The sequence below is a fragment of the Miscanthus floridulus genome, chromosome 6 (assembly GCF_019320115.1).
Source record: "Miscanthus floridulus cultivar M001 chromosome 6, ASM1932011v1, whole genome shotgun sequence".
NCBI lineage: Eukaryota > Viridiplantae > Streptophyta > Magnoliopsida > Poales > Poaceae > Miscanthus > Miscanthus floridulus.
The window spans coordinates 119,350,540-119,363,442 of record NC_089585.1 but is presented as its reverse complement, the minus strand read 5'-3'; the positions used below and the strand labels follow the sequence as shown (position 1 = coordinate 119,363,442).

General features: G+C 45.2%; 1 protein-coding gene across 1 annotated transcript; it reads right to left on the bottom strand.

Moving 5' to 3' along the window:
* Nucleotides 1-1,960: 1,960 nt before the first annotated feature.
* Nucleotides 1,961-7,009, bottom strand: LOC136459308 (probable WRKY transcription factor 70). Its single transcript, XM_066459181.1, has 3 exons — nucleotides 6,858-7,009; nucleotides 4,475-4,579; nucleotides 1,961-2,492 (listed from the first exon to the last, which is right to left on the bottom strand). The coding sequence occupies exons 1-3, from the start codon at nucleotides 7,007-7,009 to the stop codon at nucleotides 1,961-1,963; spliced, it is 789 nt and encodes a 262-aa protein (XP_066315278.1).
* Nucleotides 7,010-12,903: the final 5,894 nt, after the last annotated feature.

The window sequence follows — 12,903 nt, the reverse complement described above, 5'->3', positions numbered from 1 at the left end:
GTGCAATTATTATAATTTGTAGATAGTCATTACTTTTTAGATACTTGGGTCAAAACTATAGATAGTTGATATTTTTTTAGAAACTTGGTCAAAGCTAGAGAAGTTTGATATGGACATAGCCAAAGTGATCTATAATTTGAACAGTTGGAGTATTAAAAATATTGTTTATGATAAATATATAGCCAAAGTCACCTAGTGAGGCTGCTAGGTTGTGCTAGTGACATGGCTCGTTGGAGCCCCTAGGGTGGGCCACATTTGTATGGACCTGGTCCAAGGGTTGAAGGACCACCGACACACTCTAGGGCCTACTCTAGAGAGTCCCTGCTTTGGGAGCATTATCAGGGACGAAGGGTGTGCCATTGGCGCTATGCTAGGGTCTGAAGCGTTGAACTAGTGATGTAATTGTCATGTTTTCTTTGGCATCCGCTCTACTTGCTAAGCGCAGCCCCGAAGCTTGGGGGAGTTGCTACAGTTGCGGGCTAGAGCTAGCGAGGTTGCCTGCCCCAGAAGCCCTCACACCACTAGATCCGCTGGAGCAAGGCTATTGCTTGATAGTGGGGGGCAACATGGATGAGTATTTTAGGATGTTGAGCTCTTGTAGTAGGAGATCAACCCAAGTATCGAGGAAGGACTAAAAGGGGCGGGCACGTTGCATATGAAGCCCAATTGACATGAACTTCTCATCAAGTCCATAGATCAAAATGAGGACTAGGGTGTGATCTTGGACATGCCTCACGAGGTCTCTGAGGCCATTAGCCATGCCCTTAAGCTGGCAGCAATAATTCGTTATGTGGAGGTTTCTTTGGGAGAAGTTGCTAAACTCTACATCCGGGTAGAATGCCCATATCTCTCGGTTGCCAATGAATTGGTTCTCTAGGGCAAGCCAGATGGTCCATGTAATGGTCCATGCTGACATCACTATCTTGATGAAGTTAGTGGCGATAGTGCCGCTGAACCATGATAGGACAATGTAATCCATGTGCGCCAGTCCGAGTGGGTGAGGTCGGTGTGTTGACAACAAGGACGCAGCTAGTGAGGGTGAGCTTTCCAAGGGTGACAAAGGAGTGGCCTTTGTAAAGATCATGTGCCCATGATAAAATCTTTTAGTTTTGTTGAATGTGATAACAACACAATCCTATGACTAACATATGTGCTAAATATGTGTTAAACATGTTATAATAGGTCCTAGAGGTGCAATGTTAAAGTTTGATCAAGATCGAGTTAAAATGAAGAAGAAACCATGAAGATTGTATTCTTCACCACATAATTCACTAGATCACTTGATCAGGCCTGCTGGATCATATGGTGGAGTCACCAGTAAGTCGGGCAGGAAGATAGTGTCCACCATATGATATAATCACCCGACAGATCATCAGGTGCACACCATAGAGCTAGCACAATCGAAGACCTAAAAAGATCAAGACCACTAGATGTTACGGTGCAACACACGAGCCACAACAATAGTCAACACCAATGGTCAAATACTAGCTCTAACTCTATCTCTATTCTTCATCTAGGTTGTCCAATTAGACTTTAATGTTGAACTCCATGGCACTTAACATGGTTGCTTATTAGACTTTAATGTTGAATCTCCATGACACTTAACATGGTTACTCAGCAGTAAAACTTAAGTCTTGTCTTGAGACTCCATGTATATAAGGAAGAAAAAAATGAGTATAAGGAGATAACAACACAACCTTTTTTCCATTTTTAATCAGAAATAAGATGATACAGACCATGCTCAGCTCAAATGATTAGTTTAGGTAAAAGGTGGATTAGGCATAATTAATCACTTTAATTAGGACAAAAAAAATGTATACATATTCCCGTACTTAATTACGTGAGCAGGTAGACATCCATATATACCAGTTTCTTATAAATATACTTTCACATAATAAAGATCGAAGGACGCTACTTCTTGTAACGAGACATGCGATTCGCAGTGCTTACACACATTTGATCAGTAATCATCATAATCGTGATTACTATTATTATGAGGTAAATACGTGTGATCGCCGAAGTGCATTTGATTGTCGAAATCATATGCGAAGGAGTTCAATGTCGAGAACATGCCCCCACCGTCGCCGTTTGCCGGTGGTGGCGCCGGCAGCCCCTCGGTGGGAAACGACGGCGATCCGGCGGCATCCAAGTCAGAGCGGAAGACGGCAGGTTGGTGATCGTGCGTCTGGCTACTGGAACCAAAGCTCAGCATCATGAACGGACTCCGAGACGTGGACTGCTGGCAGTGTCCGTTCTGCTGCATCCGTGCGTCGCCGCCGTGGCCGCCGGGGGAATCGAACCTGAGCACCAGACCTTCCCTGGCGGCCGGCGGCTCGGCCACGATATCCGGGAACGAGACGGGCGGTGCGCCGCACGTGTGCTCGTACGTGTAGGTCACCTCGTACAGTGGTGGGTCGTCGCCGTTCTTCTGTTGCAGCAGCTTAGAGGCCAGGCATTGCCTGTCCTCACGATAAGAACATCTGAAGTATAGCCTGCGGCATGAGCATATATTTCACAATCCATTATATGTAGGAGTTATGTAAATCAAATAATTTTGTTCGTTTTGACCTTTAATTTGTATATAAGTACTCCTACTTGTCAACACCACTATTTGACTATCCCCAAAGCCAGCTTATCAGAGCATCTCCAAGAGATTAGCCAAAAAGACTAGCCAAATTTACTGATTTAGCTACTCTCTAAAATAGATTTGATAAAAAATACTAGAGTACTCCAACAGACTCTGTAAAACCAAGAGGCTAGATGGTTAGTGAGGTAGGCTATCCAAAAGTAGAGAGCGAATAAGGTGGGATGAAGAGCTACTAAATTTGGAGAGTCATTTATAGAGTCTGTTGTAAACGCTTTTCCTTTAATAATAACCAAATTTTACCTTTAGAAAACGATTTGGCTAATCTCTTGATGTTCTTAAGTGCTTCATCAAACTAGGGACATCTATACAAACTAGGACATCTATATTAAGTGAGAACGGTAAGTTACTATATTGATGTCCAAACGACGACGAGTACAAAGGATGCATGTTACTAGGAATCCAAACTAGGGACATCTATAGCTAATTTGGAGAAAGGGTGCATATGGAGCTAGATTAGGTTGTGTGATGGGATATCAAAATATATAACTTTGGGTTAACAAGTTCACAAGTATATGGATCAAGCAATAAATTAGCAATATATAAACTAGCTAGCAGCTAGCAGCCTCGTCCTAGCCGTGCATGCCTTTGCGCCTCCTCCATACATTTGAGCACGATGGCTACTCCATCCTATGCCCCCACGTTCATGTTTTGCACTAAGAATTCATTGAGATCAAGCTTCTCATTGTATCCTTATATCGCCACCTTGTCGTCGACATCCTCATCACGAGAGAACATGGTACGCTCCTGCTCGCCGTGGCAACACCATCTTCCTTTCTGCTCCTCTTTCTCCTCAAATTGAGCTTAGTGTCGATAACAACAACATCCTTATCCTTGAACCCCTACTATAGGGTTGACACTCAACAATGCTTGACTAATCGACGACCTAGTATTGTGTGGCGGCAAAGGTGGCGATATGAGAATACACAATATCCATGTTGGGCTTAATGAGACCTTGTGTTTGGCTGCACTTCAATCCACCTCAATCCACATATATTTAGACAGAAAATTAATAATTTTCTATCTCAATACATGTAAATTGGGATGGATTAGAGTGCAGTCAAATAAGGTCTGAGAAAGAAATTGCAAAAGGAGGCAAGTGGAATGGTAGTGATGAAGGGGAGTGGATGAGGGTTTTGCTGACAAAGTGATGGGAGACTGATGCACGTGCGTATGGATCACGCGAGAACTACTTTTGTTGGCTCAGTCTTCACAGTGGAACAAAGGAAGAAGATAACTATCGTTGTGTGACTTGAGGACAAGGCAGTGCACCGCGTATCCTTATCATGAACTGTAAGGAACTAGAAAGCGACTGAAACAGTTATCTTCTTCCTTATCAAGCATTAATCTATAGTGAATGTACCTCAAAATGTGCTTTTCACCAAGTAATAGAAACAGCTAGATGCTCAACTATTAATCTTTTGGGGAAGTAAGCCATATAGTTGAGAGGGTTATACAATAAACACTTCTTTTCTGCAACTTCTGAAATTTATGCCTTATGGTTAAGATTTTATAGTTATCTTTGCAGATTTAATGGGTTCATGTCATCAAACTGAGTTGTTTTTGCTTAAATATCATAATGATCAACTAGATTACCGACTAGCTTAATCAATTGAAAAGAAAATAAGCTGACATAGTACATGCTCCTGTTTCTTCTCTTATTAGAGTGTCTAAAATCACTTGTCATGAGTATCAATACTATATATATTAATATAATAATCAAATGATATCAAAAGAGGTGCGATGGAGCAGTTTGATTGGAATAATATAATATTTAAAAGTTTTCCTTATGAACTAATACAATTAAAAAAAACTTGACAAGTCCATTACCTAGGGTGCTCAGCATCCTTGATTTTCTTTTGCCCATATTTTCGCCACAAATGACCATCAAAATAAGGTGTGTATGTCAGTCTGACGCATGAAGGTCTATCCCTCCTACAACATTATTCGAAAACTATATAGGTAAATAAGATAAGTATAGCAAAATTATACTTTCTCAATAATTCCATCTGTGTTTTATAGGAGATATAAGAACATGAGTAAGAATATAAAAATGGAGATATATAACATGTGGCACTAGGAAGGAAAAGTTTAAAGGTTCTGTCTAGATGGCCATGTATAGAAAACGTAGATAAGATTGCTGATAGAAAATTAATTGCAATGTTTAAAGCTTGGTGAAAGATTTCTATTAGTATATCTTGTGTTCATTTCTGCAAAGACGTCCTACAAGTGGATCATAAATAGGTGCCATAACTAATATAATACGGTGATGAATTTGAAGGTCAGCATTGTTCAATCGTCCTGAAAAGAATGACCCTACTATAGATTATTGTGTAGTGAGAAGAAACAAAAACAAAGTGGGGCATGAATGCAAACAGGTTCAAGTTTTGCTTTTCTTATTACTATCCTTATAAGGTAACAAGAAAGACCGATATATTACTATTGTATATAATAGTATTAGGGAAGTAAGGTACAATGACGACCTACCTTCCAAGGCATCATTAGTTTAATTGTGATCGTAATACCTTCCAAGGACCGTAATAAAGAGAAAAACACTAATGTCACCTCTTGGTCCTAGTAATTATTTATGTCTCTTTCCTGTCTTTTGTTCTCCTTGCATTGGTAGATCCATGAAGAATGCATGAACACGTAATGTGCAATGAACTTGTTAATCATATTCAGGCATACGCTGCCATGATTTTTCCGCATGACTATGGCTATATATACATAATCATTATATTTATTACTCTATCCGTTCTAAATTATAGGTCATTTTGGTTTTTATATATACATAACTTTTACTATACATCTAGATATATGTTAGGTCTCTAGATATATAACTTTCATTATATATCTAAAAAAGAGAACGACTTATAATTTGGAATGGAGCGAGTACCTTCCATTTTGAAACTACGATGATGCCAATGAAAATTCACGTGAAGTACAAATTGTATGTCTGAAAGCCCTTAGGTTGCATGATCAGCACCGATGACTTTGCATACATGATCAAGTCCTACCTCTTTTTATTTCATCTTATTTCACATTTGGAAGGGAAATGTAGCTTTTGCTAAGTCCCAATAAAACATTAATCAATCCTAGACTTATGTTCAAAGGAAAGAAAAAAGAAAGAATGGTAGAGGATAGTGAGGGGGTCACTATGTGTGTGCAGCCCTTTTCAATATAAGCATGATTAAAATGTGCAAAAGCACATAAGTTTAGTAGTACCAGTGGTTATCTAAGGCTCTTAAGCAAAGGAGCCCTCCACTATGGGAAAAAAAGTTATAGGAAAAGGTTGCTTTGGGGTTTGAAGTCTCACTACAAATGACCCTGGCTGAGGGATGGAGAATATATGCTTCTTCTAAGGGAAATGTGAAGAATTCCCAACAAAGGATTATACGATGATTCTAATCTCTTAAAAAAATATGCTGTATTTTGACCATAGTGCGGATGGAATCCCCATGTGCAAATTTATATCTTTATCATGCATGCATTAGGTTCTTTTCCCAGTCCATGAAATATAGTTACACTCAGGAATGGAACTAGCTAGCCATCATCAGTCTGGTAGCTAGGATCGAAGGATGTATGAGAGAAACAAGATGGGGTTGCATATGCATTATATTCATTTAGTTGACCCTTACTGTCCTATTCCAACGCCACTGTATTGTACTGTTTTTAGCAAAATAAACTATTAAGTCTGAGTTGTAAACATAGTACGACGATGTCATCCAACTGTATTCTGTACTACTTAATATAAACGAGAATTGACCTATGATCATCGACTTGTGACCTTGTATGTTATTGTTTCTTTTCTGAAATCCTGTCTATGAATCGGCACAAACTTGAAGACGGAAATAGTTCTAGCCATCTATAGACACACATTCTGATAGATTTAGTAGTACATATGAACATGAAGAAGATAGAACAGCTCACTTTTCTTAAAAAAAGAATTGAAAAAGATAGAACGCTGCAACAATACACAGAACTAAAACCAACCAGCAGGCAGCAGGCTCATCAAGATCTGGAGAGGGCAGTCAGAAAGTAGAGAAACAAAAGGAAACGACCGAAAACAAGCAAGAAAGCAAGAAGCCAATTAACAGCCACGATAATCCACACTGCACTACATAGTCTACACTAGATAAGCATGCTGCTTGTTTAGCAAATTAAGAGCTGAAGAAGATACAGTATCTATCAGCTCATCGGTTTATGCGTGTACCTTCTGTTATGCCGGCCGCTGCGCGGCGAGGACTCCGGTGGGGAGAGCCCAAAGACAGCTCCGGGAGGGCTGTAAGACGACTCCGAGGCAGATCCCATAGCATCTTGCGGGGCGCTGGGATCCCCAAACTCAAAGGACTGCTCCCTCTTCATGCGCGGCGAGTGGGCGACGACCCTATTCTTCTTCCTCCTCGTCTCCTAGCTACCTTGGAGCTCCTGCGCACCAACTGCTGTATTGCGCGGCAGCTGTGTGGGAATTGAAGCGGAGGGGAGCGAGGGCAGACACCTAGCTATGTCGTGCAGTACAACGTGACTAATACTTTATGGTTCCATTTTGTTCCAAATCAAGATGGTTGCGGGGTCTTTTGATAAGTTTAGTAGTGTTACAGATATTAGATTCGAGCAGATGAATCGGCCACCCAATAATCATGTACCCATTAATTGTATGGGTCTCTAGAGGAACACTGCCATTTTCTTTTTGGGGTTTGGCCATCATGCATACAGATTTTTTACACTTGATTTGTATATTCCAATTTCGTCTAATTGGTTCCTCAAGCTATATTTTTTTTATTCATTTATGAGGGGTTTCTCTAGTACTATGATTGCCATATGCTTCGCACTGAGGACGAAGCTCTCCAACCTAGGTGTGATGCGTGCGTGTTTATTTACACTTAGATTGCTGCTTTCAGAAACAAAAAAAATATATAGGCAAATTGCAGGAAAGGACAGTGCACGAACAGTGGGTGCCAGCCGATTAGATGAATTGCCAAGTGGGGTTACAATACTGGAGGCTTTGTTAATCTATCAGGACAGTGGATCGATCAGTCCACCGATCCCGAGCCACTCCCACGTTCGGTGCTGTTTACAGAACATTTTTACGTAACTGCTAACAGAATGGGTGATCTACACTACAGAGAGATTTGATGAAAACGTAATGCGGTGATCTGATCTGAAGGGCTTCATGCGCGCCCATGAATGTATATATAAATTACCTGACGACTCAGTGAACTATACACTTGATCTAATATTTTTATCCGATGAGTGTACCTCTCGGCTATCCAGCTCACTGCTAATCTGCTTATTTCTGACGACAAGTATTTTTAGTCTAGATTACATCCTGTCACCCAACTCACCCCTGAATCCTGAGATATCCTCAGTATGGCAATGCCAAACAACCGCACATGTTTTTTTAAAACGAATCCAACAGTCCCTATTATATTATATTAAAAAATAAATCTAGATTACGTAAAACAACAACAATAATACAACACAACAACACGACTTAACAACTGATACCTCGGCTCAAGCACCCCCGACCTTGACCCACACCCTGAGGGTCCCGACCACGCCGCCGCTGCCGCCGCCGGCCCCAGCACCGGCGCCTCCCCGCCCCCTCCTCCCCATCCACCTCCTCCTTCCCACCTCCCCTCTCCTCCCAACCCCGGACACTGACCCGCGAGCTCCAGTAAACCCACCCCAATGGAACCCTAGCCCGACCCCACCGCCGCCGATGCCCCCCGCTACCTCCTCCCCCTCCTCATCCACCTCCCCTCCACTCCCTGCCCTTAACGCCGACCCGTGCCTCCACCGAAGCGGGGAGCCTGACCCGCCAACGCCGCCGCCGACATCGGGAGCAGTCGTCGTGGGTGCTGCCGAGCCCACCGCCGCCAGATCCGATGCCGGAGCGCATCCGCGGACTCCCTCTTCGTCCTCGCCACTGTCAACGATGGGCCCCGCCGCCGCGGCGACCAACAGCAGCTGCAGCTCCCCGTGCACGCAGGTGATGACGCCAGGCCGCACCGCCAGGGCCACCACATCCAACAGCAGCGTCGAGCCCACCGCTGTGTGCTTCGGCACTGGAACGCCTCCGCAGACTACCTCCAAGTCCTCGCCACTGCCGACGTCGGGCCGCACCACCGTAGCCACTGTCAGGGGTCATCGCTAAACTGCCACCGCGAGGCCCCCAGGAGCGCACATAGCAACTCCACTTCAGGATCTTTGCGTTGAGTTACACACACACACACACCCGATACAAGGCATTTCGAACAACTCAAATACATGTATACTCTAGTCTTCAATACATACTGAAACATTATTGACGATATCATAAGATTAAGACGCAAAACTAGTATTAGCATTAGCACTCTATCTACCTTCTGCCTTCTATCTAGGTTACACCTCATTTCACTCTTCTACTTATCGGGTTACACGCAGCTCATCTTGGATTCGCCCGATCCAAGGTCTACTAACCATGGCGTTCTTTGGAGCTAATCTCGAAGGAATGTCTTGCATACCTGCAAAACAGCTTAACGGCAACGCCATGAGTACATTGCGTACTCGCAGGACTTAACTCCAATACATAGATATTTGGTGGATGCACAGGTAATTATTAGGTATTTGTATGTTTGCAGAAAAGCAATGGCTTTTCTTAAAGATGACATGCTAATGGCTCAGAATAAAGACATTTCCAAAAGTGAAATACAGCATCTTCCAGTTTCATCATTAACTCTACCATGGGTATAGAAAGTAGGAACAACTGAATGGTTCCGTCCCAAAGGACTTCAGGCTTTCAAAACTTTGCAGAGGTGTACAACTGTACCCACACGGAAGAACGGGACTAACCACTATACCCTTGCACGAGAGTAAGGGTTGCCTCACATCTTCCATCCTTTCCATAATCCAGTCCAAGTGCCCTATGAAAGGTTAGACTGGTGCCCGGTCAATGTCTCGGACATTCCCGACCGACGCCACCCCCTTGCCAGTTTCACGGATAAATCGGTCGCAATTAGTTACTTGGCTTGCCGACCCCATCCATGACATGTGGTCTATACGGGTGATTACTCGGCCTCACATATCCCAATAAACGGTCCTTAACTGCTTCACGAGCTACGTCATTTGAGATCCCACACTCACACTGACCTACCCCTCGCACGAGCGAAGTTATCAAAGTAATATCCAAGTTTTGGCCTTTGGTGTTATTGTGCCTTAGCCAGATTAGTGAAGCAAGTCAAGTTGTACCCTCATTACTTTTAGTGATTATCTCGGTGTAGCATCCTACACGCGCGAGAATGAGTTCCCTTCTCATACTCAACTTCTACCGTTGCTAGGTATCGGTGCGAAAAGTGACTAACAAGTAAATATTTATAGTTTTACCGTGCGTTGTGATCAGATGTGGCCTAGCACTCAATGACACGGGATTTATACTGGGTCAGGCAACATGCCCTACGTCCAATTTCAGTCGGTCAGTGACTTTATTCCTGAGCCCAGGTGCTCGAAGTTTGCTGTGTGGTTATAAACGAGTAGGGAATGAAAATGGGGTGTTAGAGGCCCGGTCGGACTCCGAACCGAGTGGCCGAGAGTAACGGGTGCTCTAATGTGCACTAAGTATTGGAGCATATGCTCTGTGTAGCTATCGAGTTCAAGAGCTATTGAGTTGTTTGAGTCCTCAGGTCATCGAGTCCTCGAGTTGTCTCGCCCCCTTTTGTTGGGAGATAGCGCATCCCCTTTTATAGTTGAAAGGGATGGCCTTACAAGTCAGAGAGAAAGAGAGAGAGTGTATGCGTGTGCTACCTAGTCTTGTTGCCTATACTATCAGGTATGAGACGGTCGTCGGTGCCCACAATACTGTTTATGTTTAGATGCATCTGGCAGGCTCTACCGTGTTCGCCTGGTACGGCAAACGTCGGCGCCTACAATATTGTTTGTGCTCTGATGCATTTGGAAGGTTGTATAGTGTCCGTCTACCATGGCCTGGTGGCATCGTCCTGCAAGTGCGCAGGGCATGGTAGGGTACGGTCCTCGGTATTGTGGTTGACTTGAGCGCCTTACCTTATCCCTGGTTGGTCGTTCCCAATCGGCCTCGACCATGTTGGTCAGGAAAGAGTAGTGAGCAGAGGTCTGGCGTATCCCTGGTCAGAGAAGGAGGCTAGAGTCGGACTACGGTCCCACCTTGGCCAGGCCTTCTGGTCAGGCATCGGATCATTGTCTTGGCCTGTCATTATGTATCTAGGCCAGCACAGGCGCGCGTTGTCGTTGCGCCGCCTACTGGGCTAGCTTTTGCAAGGAAGCGAGTCCATTGGGGACCCCAGGTTTATGAACCCGATAGGAGCTTCTGAGCCCCTTTGGGACTTCTGTGAAGTCGTGAAGGGGCTGTTCACACATGGAGCCCAAACCTGAGGGGTCGGGCGAGACGGAGCCCGTGGCCTTGGGGTTGGGCGAGACAAAGCCCGCGGCCAAGGGGTCGAGCGAGATGGAGCCCGTGGCCTTGGGGTTGGGTGAGACAGAGCGTGAACCCAAGGGCTGGGCGAGACGGAGCCCGCGGCCGAGGGGTCGGGTGAGACGAATCACGAACCCAAGGGTTGGGCAAGATGGAGGTGAGCAAAGACCCGGAGCCTGCAGCCGGCTGGAGAGTCAATCAAGGGCTTAGCACCTTGGTACTCTTTTCTAGGGCTATGGACTCTTGTGTTTCTTCCAGTCAGGGTGTTTGCCCATGTCTGTTCTGACAGCAACCTGTGCGGTCGATTGGGTTCCTAATTAGGGACCTGGCAGCTCGAGCCCCAAGCCACTAGGGGTCGGTCGAGGTCGGTTGCATGATTTCCTACATCACCCCATCCACGGTTTCCGTAACTAGAGGGGTTGAGCTGACGCCACTTGCCTCGATGGCTCGAGTGGCGAGCTTCGGTGAGCTTGTTAACGGTTATGTCCGAGTGGAATATGGATCCATCATTCATGACGGGGTCGACATAGCCCTCATGTGGCACTCCACTTCTCCTTAACTCACCTCTCGATAGATGCCCAAGCCATTCTAGAGACCGACTTAGGTGGCCCGCTAGCCTCCCCTCGATGGAGATTCTATGGGCATGGCTCGAGGTTAGGATCGAACAAGAAGGTCGAGATGACTCTGTCTGCTTCTGAGTGGATCGGGCGAGGGCCGCTAGGACTCATCTATGTTTTCTCCCCTTTCTCTATTTGATGCGAGGAGGCCTCAAACCCTTTATGGGTCGGCCTTCAAACTCCGGTCAGTTGTCGCTCATATCGAATGAGACAACCATCGCTTCGTGATGCGACGCGAAGCGTTATGATGCAACAATTGGATATACAATGCTTGGATGTATGGGATGAATGTATGGATGAATATATGACTGAATGTATGCATGAGAATGGATAAATGGATGCTCATGCACTAGGAAAGTAGAACGGGGGTTGGTAAAGTTACCTTGATGGCTCGAGTGATGGGTCCAGGGAGCTCCTATCGGATATGTCCGAGTGGGATCCATGTCGGTCATTCGTGACGGGGTTGGCAAACCCGTGTGGGCATCCAATTGCTCCTTACCCATCTCTCGACAACCGCTTGAGCCATCCAATCAATTCAGGTGACCCGTTGGCCTCTCCTTGATGGAGATTCCATTGGTGGGACCCACCAGACCATGTCTAGGAAGGCGGAGGGTCATTTGTATGCGGTTGCGCATTGTTTCCCATGCTCGAGTTGTGGTAGTGGTGGCCCTCATCCAGGCCATGTCCCGTTAGCCAGACGATGTTTTGTTGGGCAAGTCATGCCCCGTCATCTAGGGCCACGTCCTACCACATGCCTTTCTGCATTAAATAGGCAGAAAGGAGAGGATTTTCCTCCCATTCTTTTGTCTTTCTTCAACCGCTGTCATTTCTCCTTCCTCCTTTTCGCTAAGTCTGTTCGTGTGCCATGGTGATTTCTAGGAGATAGGAGGGTAGAGCAAGGGAGAGGAAAAACTCACAGATTCGATCGTAAATCCAAGGTGCGATATCGAACTAGAGGCCTTCCAACGTGGATGAGGCCATGCCAGCAGACTTCGCTATGAAGGGGTTGCTTCCATCGAAGGAGGTGGCGCACTGGAGGGCTCCCATGCTAGGGGAGGTTGTTTTGTGACCTCGGTCCGATGAGGTCATCTCCTTCCTCGCATTCCATGAGCACGGGCTTAGGTACCCCATGCAATGGTTTCTACGCGGTCTCCTCAATGAGTGAGGCCTAGAGTTGTAGCATTTCAACCCAACTGGAGTGCTGCACATCGCTA

Bases quoted from the DNA above. Each gene is read 5' to 3' on its own strand.
- LOC136459308 (XM_066459181.1), bottom strand. From the start codon at position 7,009: ATGAAGAGGGAGCAGTCCTTTGAGTTTGGGGATCCCAGCGCCCCGCAA. The intron at 4,580-6,857 runs GTACACGCATAA...ATAATGTTGTAG, and splicing joins AGCGGCCGGCATAACAGAAG to GAGGGATAGACCTTCATGCG. The intron at 2,493-4,474 runs GTAATGGACTTG...CTCATGCCGCAG, and splicing joins AAGGATGCTGAGCACCCTAG to GCTATACTTCAGATGTTCTT.